Below are 26,518 nucleotides of genomic sequence, written 5' to 3' on the forward strand. Positions count from 1 at the left end.
AGCAAAGTATTTTCTGTATTTAAAAAGTGCTGCATTGAAAGAAAAAAAAAAAAACAAGCAGAAGAAGCAAAGGCGAGAAAAATAAATGATATGTGGGTCTTAAGGGCTCAGGGTGAGCGAGGCTCCAGTCCATCTATATTAGATAATGGCCAGGCTTTTCCATTGACCTCCAGTGCTGGGCAGACAGCCACGAGGAGGAGGTCCAGGCGTCTGGTCGAGGGGGGGGGGGGGGGGGGGGGGGGGGGGCTCTCTCGCGGATGAGATAATTGCTCCAGTCACCAGGCTGGAGTTTTACAGGCCCTGCGCCTGGCTGGGGAGCGTTAGATTACCACAGAGGACATAACGGAGGAGAGGAGAGACGGGAGGAGCAACACACTCGACTAATCAGAAACACAGAGCGCCGGGAAGTCGTGCAGGCTGACCCACTGGGGTCAGTCGCATCGGCCAGCAGCCATCCAGGCCAAAAAGGAGGGATTATGATTATGATCTGTTAATGAGGCTCACCCGCTACGCCCGTGTACTTCTGTGTGGTGTGCTCATCAGGAGTGTGAGATGTGAAAAGTGGATGAACCACGCAAGCACACAAAAACACACAAGCAAACGTTAGGTAACGTACATCTGCGCCTTTGTTGAGTACTTCAGCAGCCTCGTCATACTCTGGCTTCATCTTCTTGCAGTGGCCGCACCCTGAAAGATTCAAAACAAACGCGTTAGAGCTCCGACCGACCGCTGTCAGATGTCAGAGGATGAGATCAATATTGGTATTTGAAAGAAGAAAGAAAAAATTTGATAACAGTGAATCTGCCAATTTTTTCTGTGAATTTTTTTGGCAATAATCCTGTAAAACTGGTTATTTAAATATATTAGGGACAATGATAATACGCTCAGGCAGGATATATTGCAGTATGATGATGACAAGTGAAATAAGTATATATTTGAAAAATAGAAATGTTTTAGTATTAACTTGTTCTTCTATTGGTCTGTTGTTGTTTATTGCTCTGTATATTTGTAGTTTGGTCTGTTTTTACTGTTGTGTATCTGTTTTTATCATTTATTATTTGTACATACAATGTGTCCTTGAGTGTCCTGAAAGGCAGCCATGAATAAAATGTATTATTATTATAAACTTGTCAACAAGATAGTCAATAAAAATCCATGAAAAATGACGTAACGTAAAAAAACATTGATGTACTGTTTTTTATTAACGTTATGTATTGACCGATAATATCAGTTATCTAAAACAGTCATATCAGGGATAGTAAACAAAATATTAAGGAAGCAGCAATGTGACAAGAAGTAACAACACAAAGTCATTGCTATCGAGAGACATCTTTGAAATCTCGCGACCTTTTGCACAACATTACATCCGCGGAGCCGTCACGCCAAAACAAATGGGTCAACGGCTGCGGTTCTCCGGTGTCGTGCTGTTTCACCCTCGTTTACCCGGGGCTGCACTGCCACCGTGCTGAGGCCAGAACCGTAAACCAGATGAGTCCTCTTGTGTTGACCAGGAGAGTTAATTCACGTCTGATTGATTAGTACACGTTTGACTCGCAGGCATGTGTGTGTGTGTGTGTGTGTGTGTGTGTGTGTGCGTGTGTGTGTGTGTGTGTTTGCGTGTGAGTAAGCATGTTAGAGACAAACTGAGCGAGACTAAGTAAGTGATGACAGCAGAAGCAGTGAAAGAACGAGAGCAAGAGGAGGACAAAGGGGAAACAAACGGTGGAGGTGTGGGCAGAGCCTTGGCGACACGCCTGGAATCAATATCATGACTGGTGGTGTGCTGTATTATATTCGTTCGTGTAACTTTTGATGTCCCGTAGCAAGACATAAACAGTTTTATCGCGTTTCCATGTATTAACATCATAAGCTGAGCACGGCAGTAGGGAGCGGAGAGTGAAGCTGCTGACGGAGGGTTTACAGGAAACCGCAACAATATCGTAACGGCGAAAGGCGGCAACACACACACACACACACACACACACACACACACACACACACACACACACACACACACACACACACACACACACACACACACACACACACACACACACACACACACACACACACACACACACACACACACACACACACACACACACACACACACACACACACACACACTGGAAGTAGTCATGTACAGTAAGTATGTGTGAATTTGCTTGCATCAATTCTGTCCGAACTCCAAGCACCAGGAAGAAGAATTCCATGTTCGGTGTGGATGTGTGTTTAATATTTCATGAGCAAAATGGCAAACATTTTATTTTTGGATCTTAAATGACTTTCAAACACACAGACCCAATATTGGTCCCAAACAATGTACAGGATGTTTTGTCTTAAGATTTAATGAATATGCTGTTTGATCAGGGATGAGCAGTATGTGTGTGTGTGCGTGTGTGTGTGCGTGGCTCTCATAGTACTGTTGTCCACAGATGCATGAAACAAACTTGGTACATTTCCAAACATGGTAAATTGCCCTTGTCATAACAGTTCAGGAATTCCTTTCTTCAATATATAATGCAGTGCTGGCACAGGCTATAAATCAAGTGTGATATGGCTCTAGGAAAAAAAAAGAAAAGAAAAGAAAAAAGCCTCTCTCTCTTTCAACTGAATCACTGTGGTGTGTGATCATGCAGATTGTGTCGAGGCTGAACAGAGACAGCTAGTGACTATAAAGGACTTTGTCTGACCCTTTAAAGTGATGAGTAAGAAGAAAAAACGAAAATGTCTGTCCTGTTCTCTGCATCAGCCCTGCTCCGCATTCAGAACAATGTGTGTGTGCGCGTGTGTGTGTGTGTAGAAACCGGTCAAATATTGCTGATTCAGACCGAGTGTGAGGGAGAAGAGATCAGAGTCAGGAGAACATTCCAACACTGGCCACACACACACCACTGTAGCTGTTATGAAAAGTGATGTACGCTAAAAACCATAAAGCCTGAGCTCCATCTGCTTTACAGCGAATGTTGGACGTCGGGGTGTTGCGAGGTCAACTGTCCACTGCAGCAGTGTAAACCCAGCCTGTGGCCTACTCGCTAAGTGGCGAGTTACGACATTTCCTGCCATATCTTGCAGGAAAGACACTGTATTCAATATTCTGCGGTGGCCGAGAGGTGTTTTCTGTTTGGGTCCAGGACGCGGTTTTGCCTCGAGTGCTGTTCAGAGAACGGCCACGCTGAGAGGTGGACAGACAGAAATGCAAGCTGATGGCGGTGGTTGGTAGAGCATTAATCTCACTCTGACAGCAGGGCCATTAAGAAACTGCATTGAAGCAGCAAGGCAGTGTGTGTGTGTGTGTGTGTGCGTGTGTGTGTGTGTGTGTGTGTGTGTGTGTGTGAGAAAGACAGGGATATGCGGTGTAATTGTGTGCAATAAATGCTTGTGTCATTGTGTGAAATATGTGTTTGATATGCGTCATGGGTGTACAGATGTCTGTGTGTGTGTGTTTGTGTGTGCAAGCTGAAAAGACTTAATGCAGCCTGTTTCAGCTGACTGCCCTTGCTTGGTGTGCATGTGTGTGCGTGTGTGTGCGTGTGTGTGTGTGTGTGTGTGTGTGTGTGTGTGTGACTGCCGGCTTTCGGCAGGGTGAGGTCAACTGCAGGACGAGCGTCTATAATAATAAATATTAAATAAATAAATAAAACTGGAGTTACCCAGTCTTGTTTCCTGACGTAGGCAACAGATAACTACACCAATTAATGACAGGAGAATAATCTCTGCAAGTTTGTATGAGAACTAACAGTTGTTGCAAGTCAGGATGTAAAGTTTAATATAAACCTAAGACAAAGCAAAGATTCCTGAATGACTTTTAAGAAAAGGTTTCATTTTGCAATCAGATGCTCTTTTTATACTAGAGGTTCTCTCTTTTTGGGAAGATTCACTTAACTGTCCTATTTCATGAGCTAAATATTTCACATACTGTATCTTTAGGCCTGTCACACTAACTCAAGACCATTTTTGGAGGATTTTTCTGCGCCAAATAAACTTGTGATCAATCGACCAATTTGGCGTTAAGGCATTTTGAAAAAATGTTTTCTTCTTCAAACAAGCGCTGGCTGAAGCCCTGAACTCTTCGACTCTTTCGCCCAGAGGAGCTGCGAGCGAGAACGCAATGATACACACACTTAGGCACTGGAACTACTTATTGACCAGGAGCTGATCCAAAAGGCTTGCATGCAACATTTCACTCTCCTCGTTTGGACGTCTTGTGTAACGCTGGTTTTTTTCACATTCCGAACGCGCTGATCTCACAAACGCGATTATGTCACTTGGCCTTTTTCTATTCAGTGTTGACAGAAAATTTAACATCATGACAGTTTTTTTTTTTCTTTTCTTGGTCCTGCCAACTGGCAGAAGTTACTTTTAGGGAAAACTAAAAGTGTAAAAAAATATTTTCGAGTTTTTCGGCAGTGCATCATAACGAGTGGATGTCCCACTGCAGTGAGCGAGCGTTGAGGATGAGTTTAAATCTCCTCAGCCACTGGAGAGAGTGTTTACCCTCTGGGTGGAGTGCAGGGCTCCAGGCAGCCCGGAGGAACGAAGGCTCTGCTGCAAAGTTATGTAATGAAATTTTGATAACAATGAATCATCATTAGGGTGAAAGCTCGGGGGGGGGGGGGGGGGGGGGGGGGAGGCCACGTGTATATATTTATTCATTTATTTTCAAACTGGGGAGACTGAGGGGAGGAGAACAGGACGAGGAGGCGATGTGGTCAGAAGTTAAGAGGAGGCTAAAAGAAATCTTACAAAAAGTGAAAGGTCCAAAAATTGGTTGCAAAACAATTCCGATTGTGTCGAGTAGCTGTTGCACTCAGAAAATGGGGTACATCTATCTTTTTCCTGATTTAACAGCTATGGGTTGGTCGCATTTTATTCAACATGCAAAGTCTCCTTTCGGACGGCTCCCTCACAAGCAGGGGGGCTGGCCGGGAGCGAAGCAATCTGGAGCTGGAAAAATAATCCAATCTAACCCCCTGACAAAAAAAATCTGGCATGTTTACCAAGTTCCGCGTAACAACGGCAGTACTGGGCACGGATAAATAAAAACCACGGCCAGGCTTATGCGAACCATATGGCAATGCGGTTTTCTCTTTGTGATGATGAACTCAAAGAGTGAGCGTGCGATAGAGGAATCTTAAGTTACTGCAGACAGCTTGTCTTCTGGGTTTGGGTCGAGAACTATATCGCTGAATGCCTCCGAGTGAGAGATAGAGTTGAGGTTCATGATCGAGTTGCACCATTCGTCGATGTGAATTTAGTGAAGTTACACCGGCGGCATTTTAGGAGTTTCCGCATTCGCCGTTGCTTTCTGAAAATTAATCGATGCCGACAGTTTCTGTTATCAAACCCTATAGTGACTTTAATTTTTTTCCGAAATGCATCTAGTGATAAATCTAGAAACGTATTGGACAAGCCTTAGCTACTTTCCTCCACGGGTGCTGCCCCACGTCTCTCTCTCACTGCAACCCTGAACTTTTGCAGACATCATCCAGAGCTAACGTGCCATACGTGTGAAATGCAAAAATGTCCAAAGCAGTTGAACCGGACATTAAGTGGACTTCTTCCCTACCAGCTCCCTGGTTACCAAGTCTGTGTAATATCCGACTGAGCCAAAGTGCAAACAGATAAAAGGAGCCGAGTCCGGCAGAATGCAAATATGATGCGATGCCATCATGAATATGTTAATTTGGCTTACAGGTTCCTCAACCGTTTTCAGCAACGTCCTGAGTTTTACACATTGACCATGCCGGGTCCAGCTTAGGTTATTACCTAATCTTATTCATCTCCAGTCTTTCTTTGGCTACGTTCTGCAGCTGGGAGTAATGGTGTGCCTGCACGAAACAGTGGTGTTGTTTGTTGAATAATAGTGGAGCCCCAGAGAATCTGGGGAGAGAATGTTTTACACAGCAGGAAGGAATGTGAAGCTCCTCTGACACGCCGCCGCACATATTTTACAACTGAAACATTTTTTTTTCACAATTTTTTTGACATCGTAAAGATCAATTATTGATTCATTATTTAAAAAAAAAAAATCAGCAGTCAACGTGCTGCTCTGTGCTTTCCTACTCACAAGGGGCATAGAACATGATCAGGGCTGTGGGATGTTCCTCCAGGAAGACGTCAAAGGACTCGTCAGTCAGGTGGAAGACTGGGGAGTCGGACTCCGACCACGGCACCTCGGGGGTCTTCGGCTGGGGGGCCTGAGGGCTGAAAAAACAGGAAGGGGAGACAGAAAGGGAAACAGAGGTCAGGGACCTTGAAAAGAAGTAAGAAAATAAAAAAGCAGGCAAATTCCAGCTGGTATGTTTTTATCCGTATGGAGCATTAATCAGAGGCAGCTGTAACCCGGCCACAAACACAAAGCAGCCGCGCCTTGTTGACAGCACACAGTGGTGCAATGCCAAGAACAAGTGGACGATATGAACAACCACAAACTCCCCCGCACGTCATTTAAAAAGACACACACATTTACTTTGGTCATTTGTAGAGACATTAGACATTAGACGCACAAAATCAACTGTTATCCGATTGGGTAGACTGCTTTGCTCCACCAGTGGAGACAAGACTTGCCCCGATAAACTGGTCCTAAGTCTGGAATTTGGCCAAACACACACATATTTTCTGCAATCTCCTCTCACCATCGCACATTCTGGCCTGAGCCGAGAGGCTGAATCCGCATGAGGATGTAATCTTTTAAAAAAAAACACAAAAAAACCCCACTAGAACTGTGCAACTGGCACGTTGAGAAATGCTGAACCTCTTATCCACAATGTCATCAGAATAATCAACATCTCTTTAATACGTGACAAAGCTCAGGATCAGGGAGCAGCAGGGACTGAAGCGACACTCAGGCGTTGATCTTCGGCTGCTCTTCCCTCGTGTCACTATGCAACCACACCCCTTCTGCTGTTCTCTGTTAATGGTGTAACACCACTGGACAGGAGTGATGTGATCAGTGCTACTGACTCTTCTCTGTTCTCTCCTCTTACGACCTTGAAACTAGACTCTAGGCCAATGACAAGAAAAGGTGAAAATGAGTGGGAAATCAAAAAGAAAACCGAGACATTCGAACTCGGAGTATAAAGGAAACGAGGGGAAAGAGATAAATGGGGGGACAAGAGATTAAAAATCGCAGGCAGAGTGCGCTGCAGAAATAGCACCATGCACACGACTGTTCTGGGGACAAAAAACCTTTCAGCGCCGTCTACTTCAAAAAAGACTTTCAGCTTTTCCCTCATCTGCGGCATCTCCAGATGAAAAAGTGCTCCAACTGGACAAACTGCAGATGTGATGATGAGGCTCGCGGGAGACCGGCCCTCTACCTTTTTACCATGTGGAACATATTTATGTACAACATGTCACTTCTTTCATGCTAAATTTATTGTATATGTTTTGTTACAGAAATAAGCAGGGGGAAAGTTATGACAAATAAAAGAAATTTCCCCATTGTTTATCACATTTGAGGTCAAATTTTACTAAGCATTGTGCCTCTGTCAATTTGATTAGTCACAGTTTTCCATCTGGTGACCACATCTAAATTAAACTGCTGGTCCCTGAATATGCCGAGCAGTAAAAGCTCAGGACTGGACAGGGAGTTGTTCGGCCCCTGGGCCGACGAAGCTGCTCGAACACATCCTCTGCCTTGTCTCGCTCCGTTTCCTGTGATCGCTGTGAAAGCCCTGCTCTGTGCCCTCTGGCCGCAACCCCGTGGACGGCCGTGGCTTTCCTGCCAGGCCCTCGACACAAGTGGAAGAGGGGAGGAGGTGGAGGGGAACGGGAAACAGGAGGGAGGGAGCCAAGCGAGAGAGCGAGCGAGAGACAGTTACAGGCAGAGAGCCAAGGTGAGAAAAAAAGAAGAGAAAAGACGAGACGAGGGCAGAGCAGGTGTAGATTGATGACACCGTGCCAAGGTGAGTCAGGGTGAGGAGAGGCGTGATGAAGACCACAGCCGAAAGATAAGATGATACCTAGGGATGGGCATCGTTAAGATTTAAACGGCACTATGACACTCAGCAAAATTACTTATTGATCTGGTACATTAATGGTACTCTTATAAGATTTTTTTTTTTTAATGCTCAAAAGCAACAGGGTAAGAACAGACTTAACATACAACACCTCTGTCTGACAGAGATCACTCTGGACTCTGTATAACACAAGACTTCATGTTACCATGTTCTTCTGCACATTACTGGCAACTGATATCTTGCTATTTTATGCACATTCCTTATTTTCGTATCATTTTTGCGGTTCGTACTCTACTTACTTTTATATTTCTTATATTTTGGTGTGTTATGTGCCATGATACCGGCTGCTGTAACAAAGCATTATCTTCTCATGTTTCCATGAGTAAACCCTGGGACAATCTGAAACTGAAAATTCTGAGCGACAGTTCAGATGATGCTCTGACCATTTCAGATTGAATTCATGAAAGCAGCCATAACAATCAGTCGGCTAATGGTTAATTCAATCATCCACCCCCGCTTGTATTATTAGGTTAACTTTGCGTGTGGGCGCCATGCTGTTAGGATGAACAACATACCTGTGGCAACAACCGATGAGCTACAAGTTGGATAGAAAAAAACAAAGAAAATGTCTCCGTCTGTATCTAATGTTTACGAAGTTTCACAGGATTTTGCAACAGCCTGCTTCGAGATTCTGCTCTTACACGCACAAGACGTGTTGCACTTGGAGCTACGACCACAGAGAGAGAGAAAAAGACCAGATTGAGAATAAAGCATCACAGACAAATGTCTTCCTAGGAAATGGGAGTCAGTGAAATAAATGGTGCTAGATAACGTTTATGTACCAACAACAAATAAGAAACCAATTTTCTTAATTTCTCCCAGTGCTGAGAGCTGAACAGATAATGTCGGAGCTTTTGGACATTATGGTCTTTAATAATTGAACTCCTGGTTTCGGTAGCCGTCCCCTGAGATGCCAGGGCCAGACATCTGAGGTGAAGTGCACAAGCAGTTTATTGGACACAGACAAAATTCAATTCAGTGCATCTCAAAGAGGGTGAAAGTGATAAGAACCATTCTCACTTCTTTATCCAGTCAGCGATGTCCTTGGCTGTAGCGCCGTAGTTTTCATAGTGGTGAAGGAACTTCCCCTTCCTGAAAAACAACAGGAAGAGAAAAACAAGATGAAATCTCGAAACAATCCGTCAGCAATGGACAACATTATGTTGGGGTACTGTCATCATTCGACATCTACAAATAGAGACTGTAACTCGTGAACAGCAGGACGGATCTTTATTGGACATAATATACAAGTTAATATGGATACTGTCTGCACGCATCAACATACTGTACCCAGTAATCCCGGTCATGAGTGACGGACAAGAGGAAACACAATCACTGCAAACGTAACGTAACCCACATTATAAGACAAAGAGATGGTCAGACCCTTGAGAAACAGAACAGGCTCTTTGCCAAAAAAAGTTCCATGAGGGCTGACAAAATGTTCAGCAATGATTGATACTCCTTCCGCTGTCTTGCATTTTTTTTACTTTCAATGTCCAGCTTAAACATGCATATAAGAAAACGCCAGTAACGCGTCGCAATGCATTTGAAATGAGCTGGGAGCATCTTCTTAGCTTTACACGCTGAAAAGATTCAAAGCGTAAGCAGATTTTGTTGGTAGGGAGGACTTTATCTAATCTATTCGCTGGGACTAAATGAAGGCATGAAAGCGAATGTTTGCGGCTCAGCCCAGTGCTGAAGGATCAGTGTCAGTAGTAGTGGCTGGCTCTGGGCAGCGTGATTCTGCACAGGCAGAGGCTGAGGACGACCGCTGTTACAAGTGGACACTATTAAAGGTGAAACGTGATTGCACACACTGGATTTGCAGCTTAAAACTTGCATATTTAAGCGAACAGACGACTGAGGCAGCGAGCGGCCGCTTGGAATTCAATCAGAGTGATTTACGACCACCTCTATATTCGCCTTGCTTTATCTCTGCTCCTGTAAAGTACACTAAAACATTGCAAAATCAAAATTGGGAAAATGTGAATGGATGTCACTTGGCCGAGCATTTTGCTCTGTTGAAAGGACACCTCAAGGACAAAAGAAGAGGCAACAGCTTCACCTCTGTTGTTTGTGTAATTGACAGAAAGCTGCTGCTGCTGCTGCTGTGTTGGGGCAGTGAGGTTTTCGTAGGTGAAAGACCTTGAACACTTGATCTTACAGCGGGTGCGGCGACGAGTCCAGCGGCATTGATGCGGATTTGCCCTGCAGTGATTAGCTGCCGTTTATCAGTGAGGGGCTCATTACTGAAGCCAATGGGCTCGGACGGTCGTCAGCTAGCCCCGGCGCCGACACTAATGTGCTCCCGGCTAACAGACTGGCTCCGGCTCGGCAACCCACGGATGCAGTGCAACACATCCACACAATATACACACTCACGAGAAAGTGTGTGTGTGTGTGTGTGTGTGTGTGTGTGTGTGTGTGTGTGTGTGTGCGCGCGCGTGCGGACTAACCACAGAGGCACTTAATCAGTCCCAGTCTAATTAAAAGGCCAGATTGGAATGAGAGAGTGTTTAATGTGAAAATGGGGTTGATAAAGCCGGTGCAGGAGGTATATAAGGAGCAGACAACAGAGAGCACACAGTGAACAGCACTGTAAATATGAGGACAGTGCAGGGATGCTCGTGCTGGGAGGGGGGTCTGCACTAACAAACACTATCAGTCACACTCTCAGCCCCCTGCTGTGTGTATGGCTACAAGCTCGGGAGTTTGTGTGTATGCGAGTCCTTATGCATATTTACACACAGCAAACTGAAATGATCAGATTACCGACAGCATAAATTCCTTCCAAACGCTAAAAAGCCAAGTGCTAAATCAATGTCACGCGAGGCCTTAAGGTGTTCCTGGAGGTGGAAATAAAAACTTTGGTATTGTAAATGAAAAGGTCTTTACTTTGTCTGACGTATCAATAATTAAAACTGCCGAGTCGTTTTGTGGGTTTGTCAGGGAGGAAAAAAACAACAACTCTGCAGCCTTTTCCATTTGTTTTAAGTGGGGCAGCTGTACCGGCACAGTGTGGTTCCTGCAGCAAAGGGCTCTGGGCAAGAAACAAGAACGCAGGGTACTTCAGCAAAAAGTTGAACTTTTCTCACATTACAATGTCTTGTCTCTGGCAGGGAACTGCACTGGCCGGTCTAAAGTGCTCATTTGGTCCAAACCAAAACTCCGAAGCCGTATGTATCAGTTTACTTTCACCAGAGACAAAGAATAAACAGCAATTAATCACCACAGAGAAGCTGGAACCACAGCCTGCTTGGCTTTTTTGGGGGGTGAAAAATGACTTGAATCAATCATCAAACGAGTATTTTATCTATGAACTAATCGATAACTCTGCAAATCATTCCAGCTGCCCTTTTCTAGCCAACCACACAGCACCGCCCGCGTGTCCGTCTCCTCTCGCGGTGGCACCACGCTGAACCCCCAATCCTTGACCTTCTCACTGTGAGTTTACTTTTTTTCAAAGGAAGCGCCCGAGGATCCCCAGAGCTCGTCAGAAAAACTTCCTTCTTTCCACCTGTTAGAAGCGAGTTCTGAACCGTGACGGTCGTCTTTACAAGCTTCAAGTCTGCTGCCATCGTGTCTGCCGGTGCTCAAGAAGCGAGAGCTCCACTTTCCGTTTGAAGTCGCCCTGCTCTTATGTTCAGAGCCTTGGAAGAGAGGAGCGGGCCTAAAGTGAGACGGATGAGAGGACGCGACTCACTCAAAGTAGCAGAAGGTCGGGTAGCCTTTGACGTCGTACTCCTGCTTGAGGCCATCGAACTCGGCCGGGTGCACGTTCATCCCCGCCAGCACCTTAAAATTAAAAAAAAAAAAAACAAGCCAAGGAGGAAAAGGAGGGGTGGTCAGGGAGGTAGAGAATAATGAAGGAGGAGAGACGACAAAGAGAAAGGACATTGAACATCAACATAGGTTGGTCATCACCAAAGGGATCAAGGTAAAAAAAGACGGATGAGTCAGAGTATGAAAAGAGACAACGCTGTGAAGCAACACAGATTTTAATGGATATTGATGAGCAGGCTGCATTGAAACACTCACTATAAATTACACTATAAAATTTACGTAGCACAAAGAAGACGAGTCATTTACTTCAGCTGCGTTGAAACAGGCGAACACCTGATGTCAGACGTGATTAACACAAAAAAGTGTAGACAAGAACAAACGTACATTGGGTTTAGCAAAATTAGCAATTCAAGTAATTTAATATATTTGGACTATTTGAACAGTAAATGCATTTGGTCGATGTCAATATCCCCCTTACTCTAAAGGTGTTAACATTAGCATGTTAACTTGCAGCTAAGATTATTATTTGGTATTTTTGTATAAAGATCAAGTTAGGTTTTGCATGACAAGAATTCCGGCACTAGTTTTGAATGCTAATGTTTTTGGGCAATTGAACTTCATAAATGAGTTTATGAAATATAGTACATGTTATAATATTTAATCTGGCTCAAGATGATGGACTGTCTGCACAAGTAGAAAGAAAACCCAAGTGTTTTACAAGTCAAGTGGTGAAAGGGAGGAAACACCTTTGCTTGTCCAGTGATATAAGAGATGTGTTTTTCGTTGAAATTTGGTCTTTCCAGTCCAAAAATCATATTCCGTCAGAGTCGGCCTCAGATACGGTTACACCTTCTTGCAGCTTTCGCAGAGTTAGCAGTGAAAAATCCAATACCTGCATACCCAGGTAGGCATGTGGGGAAATAAATGATGAATACGTGGAAATATTCTTCCACACTGACATTTCTTTGATATAAATCTGACAACTGCCACTTCCCAGGTTTCCTCTATGAAGAGCTGTTGTACAACACCCTGTTCAATGTGTTCATGACAAAAATATCTACAAGTGCATCCATGATTCATAACAAGCCCTCTGTGGCTTCTCCACACATATCAATTTGAAAGTGCACTCCAACAATATCCCCGTTATGTAGTATGTGTCCAAATTTAAAGATTATACTGAATAAATAGGGCGGAAAAAGCCCCAACGATACAATCAAAGCAGGTTTTTTTCAGCTGTTTCAGCCTGGCGAGACAACACTTTAAAATTCGCCTCTGTATCCAAAACCGGGAGGCATTTACAGCTTGACTGGCCACCAATTCAGTATTCACACCTTTCACTTCTCAGCTGCACTGTTAATCTCTTGCAATAACAGGCACACTCCCTAAAACGTATCTCAGCCTCTCTCTCTCTCTCTCTCACACACACACAGACACACACACACATCCCTCTATATTCCATTCCTCATAGGCATTGTCAAATAATCAAACAAACATGCAGTTAAATTATGTTGTCACTCATTTCCAGCTGTGGAGGCAAACACACAATGCACTTGCTCTACTTTGCCGTCTCCTCAGGCAGCCGCCTCTCTGCAGAATGTTCACACTGACTTCTTCTGGTGCTTGAGGAAAAAGTGTTTATAACACAAAAGGTTTGGCTCTTGAGATAATCGCATAGGCCTGTGGTTTGCTTTTGTGCAGTGCTCTGTTGAAAAATCTGTTTCAGCAGCTGGGACAAGAGCACGACCTCGCCCACAAGCCCCATCAGGTTTGCTTGCTGTTGCAATACAGCTTGGGTCTTTAGGAAGACCAGTGACACCAGCAAGTGGAAGAAAATTAGATGAAAACAGGAAAAGTTAGGGAGCAAAGACACAAAGAGTGGCCAGACTACACTGACGTTTCATTTATATGGAGGTTGTAAACTTCACATGAAAGGGTCTTGGCCCTTAAATGTGGCTGCAGGTGCTAAGTAAAGTTAAAAAACAAACACGTATACAGTCGTCACTGATTTTAGATCTGTACAATACTATAAAACACCAAAAATCTTAAAACCATATTGCTGGGACAGGTTGGTAGGCTTTGGAGTGTACGTTCTGCAATAGCTCTGGTATGTAGAAGCAAACCAAAACACAGCCGAGCATCAAGGCTTCTGATCTGCCTCAAATGTCCACCAGGGTTATTATTATCCTCCTTAATGAAAACATATGGCACAAGCAGGGTTGAGGTATTCTACTTGTGAGAAGTTTTGGAGGCAAAACAAGCAAGGTAAGCCAAGGTAACCATCCAGGCCTTCACTGCCGTCACGTCTCATCTAATCTGCAAAACGTCAGAGCCAGAGACGCCAGCGGATCAAAGACGGTTTATCGCAATGAGATAAGACAGTTGACCAATTGTCCGACGGGAGGATTCATCAGACTTACGTATTTTCCTTTTGTCTCTGTGGCTGCTTGCTGGAAGATGGGCTGCATTCTCTTGCACACGCCACACCCTTCAACCAAAATAGATGAACAAAATGGTTACCAAAAACTCTAAAAGCATCGATACAACAGTCAAAGGTTTACCCAACTTCAGGGTCAGAAACAGGGAAAAATGCTTCTTTGTCAATCTGCTATTAAAAATATGGTGAATAGAAAACTATGGACTACTAACTGAGCTCAACACAGAGGAAGGCCCATGTAAAGTATTTACGATTGAGCAACAATAACACGAGACAGTTAACTCTGACATAACAGGTTTTATATCTTAAAGTGTTGTTGAAGCAATCAATCAACAGAATAAAATTGCCTGTAGTTTCATTGATCGGTACATTTTTTAAGCCTTATGTTTAAGTTATTGGTTTAAAAGTTGTGCAGATTTTAAGTGGAACGCTGGTGGAAAAAAACAAAATTAAATTAAAAATAAACAATTTCAACATGTTGCTTTGAGCTCTGGTGACATTGCAACAATAAGATATTACAACAATTTCCTGACAAAGTGAAAGATGAATTAATAATTCAGAGAATCATTACTAATTAACTACTCTTACTTATAGTCCTGTTCCTGATGATAAAAACTGTGTAGTATATTCAAAGATCAAAAAGTGTGTTGCCAGGTGTAACATTTTTTTAAAAAGACTCACAGGGAGCATAGAACATGATGAGGATGGGCCTCTCCTCTTTCTTCAGCAGCTTCCTGAAGTCCTTAAAAAGAGCCGGAGAGAAATGAGCAAGATGATGATCATGAGGCTTTATTATCAATAATGCAATATATAAAATGAATGCAAGAGTAAATGAAACATAACTAATATTCACTAAACCTCACTGACACGATGACTGTGAAGTCTATCACTTTGACAAGATCTTGTCAACTCAACATCTTTGCTTCAGTCGCTGCTCCTCAGCAGTTTATTAAATATTGGCAGACACAAAAAACAGGGGGTAAAAAAAGACTTTATTTTTCGGACAGCAGGTAGATCAGCCCCCGTACCGGTTTCTATTCTTCATCATCACCTTCATGAGCTCAGCTACTTCCTGAAAAAAACCTTCAGCACAATGGTGTTGTTGACACGTTCAACAAGCCTCCGGGCAGGCGAAAACCGTCAGGACTGCTGTTCATTAAATTAAAGGGGATTTCAAAAATGCAGTCTATCATTTATGAGACTCTTAGGTTGTCAGGCAGGGGGTGAATTGTTGGGGGGAGGAGGGTGCCATGATCTGACCCAGCAGGATGAGCGCCGTCAAGAAATGTTATTTTTGAGTGTCCGGACAGGCCTTTGTTAGACTTCATCAACTGCGCTGCGCAGTCCTTTTGATGATAAAGCCCTGATATGTTGCTTTTATATGTGAGGTTTTGTGCCGCAGGTGTGGACACGCTGCTGTGTCAGCTCCATGAGCTGATTCATACCCTCAGAGGGACAGAGAGGAGGGGGAGGCGGACGCTGCATCGCATCACCGTAACATGAAAAGGCCAAATATTGCTCTTCAATTATCCAGATTCTTGGCAATTTCTTATTGCAAAACGCCCAAAAGGTTGATAAGGTCTCTACTTACTTTTTCTGTCTCTATGTGGGCGACATCTTTTGCCTCAGGGTTCTCCTCCCACAGGGGGGGGCCCGATGGGTCTTTCAAGAACGCTACCATGGACTGAAAAGCAGACACAACAACAGACGACTCAGAATGATGAATCTGAGGAGACTGTCCATTTCCATCATCCTGGAAACAATACAGTGACATAAACCATATGGACTGAAGAGGCAACACTAGAAAATATTTCAACATGGCAGCACACACTACAGGTGGCATATCTATTGACAAGGATGTTATTGTTGGGATTACTTTGTAATGGTTTTAATTAGAGATTTTATGTGTTTTATTGTTTCAGATTATTTTCCATTAGGGAAATAAATATGGTCAAAAACTAGCAAACAGATTTTTTTTAATTTTATTTTTTTAATAGCTGCAGGAAGAAAAAACTTTTACATATTTGAAAGATTTTTCCACATTTAAATCACAATTTGATTTAATAATTTAAAATCTCCTGACTATAATTTGATATTATAATGTACATACGGTAAGTGTCTTAGTATATAAGAGTGGAAAATATCGGGAAGTGTATATTCATGTCGCAAGAGTTGCTGGAAAACCAACTTTTCGTGTTCCGAACCAATTTTTTGGGGGGGTTGAACGGTTCAATAATAGTTGAGCAAACTGGAACAGAACCAGTTCCATGTTGGTGGAAAAGAGATAGGAGAGACTGTAGGCTGAAGGCACATATACAGATTGCAGGCCTGCAGCTGAGCACTCACCTTGGAGGTAGCTGGCCTGTTGTACTCGGTGTGAAACGTCCCATCTCTGCAAAGAGATGAGGGCACAGAGCTCACAACACCAGGAGTGAACAGTGAATAACATGCTTCTTAAGCTGCGAACGCGATATTACTTTCCACAGAAGCAGTGGAGTGTGTGTGAGTGTCTGACAGACGGCTGAGTTTCTGGTTACTCACTTGTAATGCAGCAGCTCCGCTCCTCCACGCTTGGAGCTCGGGTCCACCTTCACTTTCTTACAGAGCTTACGACCCTCGGAATCTCTGGAAAAGATTATCGAAGATTAAAAGATTAGAGGGGCAGGAGAGAAATTCTCAAAATGCCGAGAAAAAGGCTTTTATAGAACAAGTAAATAACAATACACTTCTTCAATGAAGAAATGTGGAAAGAGATGTTGAGATTAGTTCAATATCCCAAAGTGATATATTTACTACACTGGGGGGAAAAAAAAAATCTAATTTTTTTCACAGATTCAATAAAAACAAATATATATAAAAAAACTTGACTTGTATTTCATCCAAATTTTAAACTGAATACGCAGACACATTTTAACTAAATACAGACTTAACTATCACCAATTAGATATTGAGATAGGTTATAATGGAAAAAAAATGTTTTCTCTTTTTTCTAGTCCTAACTTTTCTTAAAAAAAAACAACTAGCGGGCGATTATATATCTGCCTACATTTTCTGGCATCTTCTATATAATACGCATCATTTTCCCACAGTTCAATAACTGCTTGTTAATTTCCTTGTATTGCAACCAAAATTCATATTTTCATTGCTTGTTTATGAATATGCTTTGCCAACATGTTTTTTTTGGTCACAATTTCACAAGAGAGCTTCGCTGAAGTGAATTCGGAATAGAAAGAGCGAAGATGCTGCATCAGTGTAATCGTGTGTACAGTGTAATATAAACATAAACAGGGCTCCGTGCTCTAATTATTAGCAGGCCCAGTGTGAATACACAAACACATTCATATGCAATGGGAATACAATGTTATTTACGATGTAGACCAGCGGTGTCAGCATACAAAAATCCTCTGTTGGATCATTTCTGTAATTGAAAAAAAAAAAAGGGCCGTAGTTGGAGAGGAAATAAATATGCATCCAGCCTCCTACACACACTTCGCACTTGATACAAAGAGGCACCGTCAGCAGCATGAAGCACTGTTCCTCTTCTGCAATAAAGGAGCAAGGTAAATATGTATTCATTTAAAGAGCCGTGTCGAGAAATATCTCTGATGGCGAGAAAGTGTTATGCTAACAAATTCGAAAGAGGAGGAATTCAATTACCGCTCCACCGAGAAACGAAATACACGTTTTGTGTACTTTTGTGAAATCTGCGAGTGCTCGTACGGACGGACAATATTTCGAGCGGTGACTTAACGCCATATACTGCTGACTCATAACAGGCAGATGGCACCAGTCGGGGCACACCAGGAGCAGATGTGACCTCGACACTTATTTGGACGTGATGCGCGGTCATCCGACTCAGAGCCAGTCTGCTGCCTCAAACTGCCTGAAACACACCGCCACCAGTAACAGACACCGAAAACTATCACGTCGAGGAAAAACTAAAACAGACAGCGGTCACTCATCAAAGTCATTTGTTTCAGGAAATTCTATCTAAAAGGATTTTGTTTGTTTGTTAGATGTCGGGTCAACTTTACACAAATTACACAATATGGAGGCAATAATTCATATCAGAGTAAAGAATCCTGCGGGAAACTCCTGTATTTGCAGATTGAAACATCCCACTTGAATATCACGGGTCACTTGATTCAAAATAGCATTCACTTTCACCTCTTAGAAGTAATTTACAATGAGTTTATCCTGCTTTTCTGCATTTTCTATCTATTGTAAATTAAAGATCTGCTTCTGAACCGCTATCACAAACAGCTATCTCAAAGAAACCACCTTCGATTGGGAAAATGTGCAGGGGTGTGTTTCACTTCTTCTGTTTTACCTGATTATTGATCAAAGCATACTAATCAGATTAATCAAAAATGAATGTGTGTTGATTGTGTTTTCCTGCTATTGATCCGGAATCTGTCAAACACAAAAGTATAATTGGCGACTGCAAAAACCATCCTTCTAATAATTCAAAGTGGTTCACCAGCTATTTGATGGTTACAATATTCTGTATAGTGTTATGAGTAAAACACTTCAAGTTCCAATCTAGTTTTGAAAACCAACATCAACAACAGCTAAATGTAATAAGCTAATGCTTTCGAGGTCTGTTGGACCATCACACCATATGTTAATGAAACGTAAACTACAGTTATCTTTCCCAGAGCCTGATTTAATTGAATATATGCATCTATTTCACAGACTGTTGCCAGCATAATTACATTGTACTTGTGCAAAAAGACATGTTCATCTTACTAAATATTGTTTTCATAGTACACACATTTTATTTTATAACCCATTCTAACACAATGTCTCAGTATAGTGTTATAAACTCAAGTGAGCTGTGCAGTGAGGGCATTAAATATACCTAGGTATGGTAAATTGGAACTATTTCAATGAAAGAAACAAATGACTAAGCCACATGCCCGGGTACAGAAGCCAGAAGTTCAGCCTCTTAGTCATTTGATCGTACTTGCAAAGTCAAACTGACTCAGATGGAAAATAAAAGGCTGCATGTCATCATGTTTCTGCAGTTCACTTTCTGTGAATCAACCGACGACAAAGCGGTGCAGCTCCTCCATCACATAACAAACGGAAGCCTGGAGAGGTTAGAGTGAGTCACGGGCCAATGTTCAGTACAGAAAGAACAAAAGGTTTGTCAGAGACCTGTCCGGCGTATGAACACAACCGCTGTGCAATCGTCTCTCTGGTAACGTCAGTCGATGCGTAAGAGCCGGAGTGCAAACGCACCAACGCTGGAGTGAGAAGGATGTCTATATATATATATATATATATATATATATATATGGCAGGTGAAATAAGACTGGACGAGAAGGCTAATAACAAGTTACAAGGTGTTGACACACGGATGAGGTGAGGGGATAAAATGCAACCGCGCTGTAGATGCCAAGAAAAACGTTCGTCCAATCGCGTGTTGTTATGAGACGAGACTCAATGTTCCTCTCACATTCATCACTTAAGTAGAAGAGAAGGTCAATGAAATGGTCCATGTTTCACTTGGTTCATCTAAAAGAAAAACTAACATGTAAGGAGGTTTTCTCTTCAGTGTTTATTGAGCTCACGGCACACAACACCTTAATGAGGTTGTTTGTCTAAAAGTGTGACCTCGTGTTTATGCAGCATTGCAGGCAATTAAATCCGGACGCCGTTTGATTTACTGTATGAATGTCTTTTGTTCTCCACGCATGATGATTTGTTGATCACGGTGTCTTGAGAGGTAATTATAATTTGATCAGATCGCTGGTCTTTTTCATTTAAGCTTTGGCCACTGTTGTTATCGATTGTGAAAACGGTGTAATCACTAGGTTAACTGCACGGATCTGAGAATGTGGTGAGACTGTTAAGAAGAAGTCTGACCACATGCAGTCAGACAATCAGGTTGGATTCACATCTCCATGAAATGTATGTAAAAAATTGTAACTCAAACTTTGAGCTACATTTGTTGTGCACTCACTTTCAGTTTGACCACCACATTAAGTCGTGGATCATTTGGTCAAAATTATTGCGTTTCTCTTCCCGGGTGAATAAAGTTATTATATTCTCAGATCTTGCCAATCATCACCAATAGAAAACATTGCTTAGTGATAATAAGTTTAATAAGGTTTGTATTATAGAATTATAGCAGGCTTAAGAATAGTTGAAAACATGTGTGCTGTCTTTGTAACTCCTTTACCAATAAAAATATCAAAGAACTTGAAAGATGGGAAAGTGAGTTCCTTTTCTTGTACTTTTGTGACAAATCTTCCAGTCTTCTTAGAATATATTCAACAGTTACTTTAGTAAAGGATTAATAATGGATTCATAGTGCAAAGAGGACGAAGCCCTGCAAACCATTTCAATATTACTTTTGCAAAACACCGATTCTAAAACGTGCTCTGCTTAATTTTTGCTCTAATCTTCCAAATGATCCAGACAGCACCATGTGTCTTTTTATGTTCTATGTCTGTTTTAAATTTTCAGGGGAATAGAAGCAAGGCAGCGCAGTCCCTTCCTGTATGAGCTCATCCGTCCCTCTGGTGAATCCCTGTTGGCCAACACCGCGGTCCCTGTCATCTGTTCAAAGTGTGTCATTCTGGCCTTAGTGGCCCTGGTTCCTTGGCAGGGCGGACCATTCTCACGCTGTGATATGCGCTCCACACTCTCTCCCTCTGTCCACCATGGGCTCTCAGCTGGGTCTTCCATTTTGGAGCGGCTCCATTTGAGATGGGGGGGGGGGGAACATGCCAAACAGCACAATGCCTCGCTATAGAGCCTGGCACCGGATCCATGTCTCCTGTAGCGATGAACCCAGTTTCGCTCCGGCTCCCCTGCTAGGAATCTGGCCGGGTGTAAATCTCCGCTCAACAGTAAACGCACTCTCTGTCATGCTGGGGTTGTTGGGGAAGGAGGACAGAGATGATGATACAGGACTCTCCCAGACAAAAAAACAGCCACAGAGTCAAAAAGTAAATAAGAAGAAATGACATGTATCTTTGAGAGAAATGTGGACAACAAAACTTCCGACAGGTTTTGAGTTTAGTTTCCCCTTCTGACCGTCCTCGCGGTCGTCTAACCTGGATAAGCTTGAGAGAGATTGTGAATGCTGCAATGAGCTCGGAGGTGTCAAAGGGGAATAACTGCCTTCCTCGCAGTTTCCTGTTGTATGATACATTCTTTCCTCCCCGGTGTGGACTTACAGTTCACACAGTTGATGGGTTGACAGGTATATAAAAGAAGAACTGAAATGAAAAGTAAGTGGAACTAAACAGCAGGAAAGGCAAAAAGAGACAACAAGCCAGAATCAGATCTCAGGGGAACAAGGCAAGCTGTGCTTGGAGTAAACTAAATACTTGCTGGTATCTGTTTAGTATCTAGAGTTTGCTTAATGTAAACAGTGTGGGATGAAGATAGATCAGCTCCAGAAAGACAGAGGACAGATGTATTATAGGGGAAATAGTGTGCAGAAAAAATGTATGGTGCCCAACTAGTAATTATTATTTTGGTGAATACCTGCAGGTCATTTTTTAATTAATCAAGTAGTCGAGTAGGAAGCCAATTCATTTTTTAATTACTGATAAACTGGCCATGAATACATGTACCGGGCAAGCGCAGGTGCATGAATATATGTTGAGTTATATAAATAATTCGAACTGCAGAATTAAACAGGATTATGCCAACCTAATGAGGTGAAAATTATTTATTTTTATAAATAAGTAAATTCTGTTCATACTCCAAAGAAATGTGAAAACACGAGAAAATTGGTGAATGCGGGATGTTCTCCTAAATCACTTGTACGCACGATTTAAGAACAAATCTGTTCGTACGAACGGTTCTTGCATGAGAACCCATTGTCAAGCATTAAATGGCTGGTCAACTCCATACACATAAAATTTTTGAACAAAGCCATGAAGCAAGGAATCCAAAAAAAGCAAGCATGATTGGTACCAAAATTGTACTGGTACTAAAAAAATTCAAACAAGGACCATTTCTGGAGCTGACATATGGATTGATTGATGTATCATTTCAGCTTTGTAAGTCAGTGATACTTACAACACAGTGAGTCATACAACCAAATAAAAAAAAGGAACAGAAACAAAAACTGAAAAAAAAAATGACATAAATCACTGTTGTTCCAATTCCTTTTCCTTCATGTACCATTTTAGGGTAAAATGAACACAAAGAAAACCAGGGAGAAGAGAAAATGGTGTAAAGATGTGTCACACATTAAGCTCCACCGGCTCCAATAATGAGTGGCCTCTTGTCAAATTGCGCCTGTACAATAGAAACAGTGGAACAAGGCCATTTAGAGGCTGCGGGAAAAGCCATAAATTGTGCAGATGGATGGCACCACAGACATTCTTATAGGGAGGAGGAAATTGCTCTGTCTTTATAATGACTGTCAGAAAATTCCTTGGGACAAAAGAGACCGTAATGTTGAAAAAGCCTGGGAGTCAGTGGGTATGATGGAGAGAGTAGAGTTTTTTTTTTTAGAAAAATTGTGCCATTACTTACCCACAGTTGACCCAGGCGATAGTTCCTTGGCCTTTAACTGTCTGGGCCACATCTGACAGCAGTTTCAGGTGCGAGTCCCCGGATGTAGCTGCAGACACAGTGAATAAACCATGATCGGGCCTTGTTACCAAAACCATTCAACGGCCCAGGACGTCCCAGAGCCTCGAGACACAGAGGACACTGTCGTGTCAAACACAGAGAAGTGGCTTTGAGTTTCAGTGGAGCTCAGCGACTTACTAAAGGCACCGAGTGATGAAGAAAGGGAACACTGCGTGTGGGTTAGTCGGGGTGACGTTAGAGTTTTCCAATACCTTTCACTGGATGGGTTCAGGGAGGTGGGGTTAAGTTACATCAGCTTTCAACATCTTACAATAGTGTGTGACTGAGCAGGAGTTGGGAGGATTATATTCTCTACGGCTGCAGAGGCACACAGACTTTTCAGAAACAAGGGGAAAGGGAAGCAAAGACGGTATGTTTTGGCGAACTCTAGCTTGTATCTGCTGCTCGCCACCGCATTGTGAGGCGTGATGATGAACATCGAGCTCGGGCAAAGACGACATGGAGTAAGCAAGACTTGCACAATTTACCTTGTCCGAGAGAACTTTTGGCTGTGCTACGCAGTTTGCTTTGTGCGTTGGGAAAGAAGAGAAAGTGTTGTGTGATGAACTGCACCAGCTACAACAACACGCATAGTAATATTACTGACTTTGAACAGATACAGCGGGCAAAGTAGATTCCGTCGAGTAAAGTAAACACGGTGTAATATTCTAGTCCTTGTGCAACACAATGAATCAGTTTTATTCTCCCCAGAAACCAAATGTGTTTTATTAACTCCTCTCAACGCTCCGGTCCATGGCTATATTTAGATTTAGGGGGCAGCGCCCCTTCCTCTCCAGGGTCCTGCCGTGTACCAGGAGCACGTTCAATCTCTAAAACGTTCCGGGTTGAACGTCATTTCTGCTCGAAACAGTGACTGACGGGCTACGAGGTGTATCATTTATCAATATTAATAAAAAATCGATGTTGGAAAACATGTTTTTCTTAAGTGTATGAATTTAGCTAAAAGTCATTTAATCTAAACTTTTTGTACACGTTGATTTTCAAAAACTCTTGTTTTTTTAAAAGCATTTAAACGTAGGTGTAGTAGTATACATAATGAGCTTCGTGATAAAAATGTTTCTTCCACAAGAACTCAGGAATTGGCCTTCTCAGCTGCCATAGTTGCAAAGCTTCTGTATCAAAACGGGGGTGTTCACGTTTAAATAAATGCTTTGCTAGGTTTTGTCCAGACTAAACGCAGCATAGGTCAGTAGCAAACACATCTGGCAATTAAGCATCCATTTATGACCATTTATCGAGCAGGAGGTGAGCAGATACTAGCGGGTCGATTTTCTAATAAGCCCATTCCTACGGTTTGATGGGATATAAACTCAGCGGGGATGTGACTAACTGCAGAGTGGTCGGAGGCCGTTGGTGGGGAAGGGACAGAGCAAAACTTGTCTTTACTAAAGACGGGGGAATGGATGAGATGTTAGGGTCAGATATTTGGTCGGCGCGGGGACGTTAAACCTGCATGGCAGAAGGAGGGGGGGAACCTTTGGCGTCTTTGGAGATGGAATGGCTGCAGCCAGTGATCAATCAGAGTTACTGCTCAGTGCGTTGAAGCCTTATCCAATGACCTGAGGCAGACTGATATGGAGCATGAATTATGAAACAAATAAATCTCTGGCTGTGGGGTTGTGGGAGTCCTCTGCTGCTTATTAAAGGTTAGGAGGATCATTTTGAAAGGGGAAACATTTGTGATATCAAGCAGATCCTTCTACTAGCCTGCTGAGTATATTCCGCTTCCTTTGCAGAAATGTGCAAATGAAAACAGAATTAAAATCTACTTGGGAGCATTAGGGGGTTCTCCCTAATGGTTGGAAGAAAACAACTTTTTTATAACTCTGTTTGATACATAAAGTGTTTTAGTTTCTATTTAACAGCTACTCTCTAATTGTTCAAGATAAGTATGTCTAAGTTCATTACTGGGACAGACGACAGTGATCATCACTATAAAGCAGCCCACATGCTAAAGGGCCACAAACCATTATTGCAATATGTTTAGTTTTTTAAGATACTGTGGCTCAGAGTTTCTTAATTAATTATATCAGATTTGGGCAAAGTGCCACTGTTCCACTCTTATTACAAGGCAATCAAAGGAAGTTTAATTAATTTGGTGTTTTAATCATTCATAATGACTCAACTCTCCCGCATTTGAAGGAAATGGCATTTAAATGGCATCTTACATCTGCAGGGTGATAGTTTCAACTCTGTAAATTGGGATGTCGGAGCAACACATAATGTGGGAAGAGACCGCCAAGAGGTCTCAGTCGTAATTATTTTTTGTGTCAGCTCATGTAGTCATGAATTATATATCTCTTTTAGACAAAAAAACTGATCCGTTGGGATGCAACTGAGTGTGTATTTCACACAACTAAATGCTGAATGCTGCTACATGAGTCAGTCTGAATTTCATACTTAACTTTTCTGATTATAATTGACTGTAATTATGCCCTTGTGCAAGTACATCATGAAGTCAGCACTAAAAATATACCTTGCTCTACAGGAACCAAGGCATGTAAATTAAGATACAACCATAGAATAACTTCAAAAAATGTATAGTTTCATTTTTCTAGTTAGGACATTCTGGCTATGACATTCGATAAAACCCCAGATATTATTCAGCTTTCCAGCACTTCGCGACGACCTATGCGTCTTTGAGAGAATACAAGCATTTTTCATGATCCATTATAATAATTGTCCCCGTCCCTGAGGCCTCTCAACAAGCCTATTCTGCTTCATAAGAGACCACATGTAGTGGCATAACATAATATCTCTGACAGTAAATTACATCCAACATTGCGACCAATGTTGTGTTCCATGATGTCACCCCCTTGAACCAGGTACAATCTACAGCCTGATGCAGCAAACACCCCTCATCGTCTACCTACCTGTCTTTGTGTAGAGCACCAGGACGTTGGTTCTCGTCCTGAGCAGCTTCTTGAAGTCTTTGTGGTCGTTGACCTTCTCTATGAGGGGAGACACCTTCACCGCCTCCAGCACGGGCAGCAGACACACCTGGTGAAAAATATATACACAGATCGCCATGAAATATACTGAGCACATTCGAGCTCCCCAGAGGACGACCTGCTATTTATCACTTTCCATCTTTATCGTTCAATGGGAAAATGTTATTTCTTGATCACATTTAGCAAATGACTAAATCAGAAAAAGGATTACAGAATTTGAATCCCTTAATTAACATAAACTGTAAATTTTCATGAGCATATCAGGAGAATAACAGTGAGAAGAGTCAGATTAAAAGTTTAAAGCTGTATAAACTTTATAATCATGATGATTGGATGTTCGTGGTCAGCCGGTTGCCAAGCGGTAGATGAATGAGCACTGGAACCGATGGAGATGCATCTGATGCAATCAGGTAATGCGACTGCATCTTCAGTGCTCTGCTTGAATTGACACTACGCTGCCATTAGATTAATGAATATCTCCAAATAACACATCATTTTCCGTTTAGACAATGGCTTTCATCTCATTTGATAACTACGTTGCACTGTTTTTTTTTTTAATCGACATAAACAAAATCAACAGTTTTTTACTTGACACTTACACTGAAGTGGAAAGCTAGTAGGAGCTTCGACACCACAGTTATATAATTACAGATTTCTTTCCACCTACTGTGCCACAAACAAGACTGATTGGTTCCAATATC

At 42.4% G+C, this 26,518-nt stretch overlaps 1 protein-coding gene across 4 annotated transcripts in view; it reads right to left on the reverse strand.

The window, feature by feature from the left end:
• Positions 1-26,518, reverse strand: part of pdia5 (protein disulfide isomerase family A, member 5) — a 49,154-nt gene that overhangs the window by 13,994 nt on the left and 8,642 nt on the right. For 2 of the 4 annotated variants that reach the window (XR_007032130.1, XM_047337332.1), the window contains exons 2-12: positions 25,740-25,869; positions 22,747-22,834; positions 16,783-16,866; positions 16,588-16,633; positions 15,833-15,925; positions 14,923-14,983; positions 14,225-14,292; positions 11,728-11,819; positions 9,045-9,116; positions 6,071-6,207; positions 617-687 (exon numbers count right to left, since the gene is read on the reverse strand). Coding sequence is in view for 3 of the 4 variants with exons in the window: in XM_047337332.1 (XP_047193288.1) it covers positions 617-687; positions 6,071-6,207; positions 9,045-9,116; positions 11,728-11,819; positions 14,225-14,292; positions 14,923-14,983; positions 15,833-15,925; positions 16,588-16,633; positions 16,783-16,866; positions 22,747-22,834; positions 25,740-25,869 (942 nt within the window). In the remaining variant the exon portion in view is untranslated. The remainder of the gene's footprint in view (positions 1-616; positions 688-6,070; positions 6,208-9,044; positions 9,117-11,727; positions 11,820-14,224; positions 14,293-14,922; positions 14,984-15,832; positions 15,926-16,587; positions 16,634-16,782; positions 16,867-22,746; positions 22,835-25,739; positions 25,870-26,518) is intronic. The other 2 variants (XM_047337333.1, XM_035604526.2) reach the window with 2 other exon arrangements.

Source organism: Scophthalmus maximus, chromosome 14, assembly GCF_022379125.1.
Source record: "Scophthalmus maximus strain ysfricsl-2021 chromosome 14, ASM2237912v1, whole genome shotgun sequence".
Lineage (NCBI taxonomy): Eukaryota > Metazoa > Chordata > Actinopteri > Pleuronectiformes > Scophthalmidae > Scophthalmus > Scophthalmus maximus.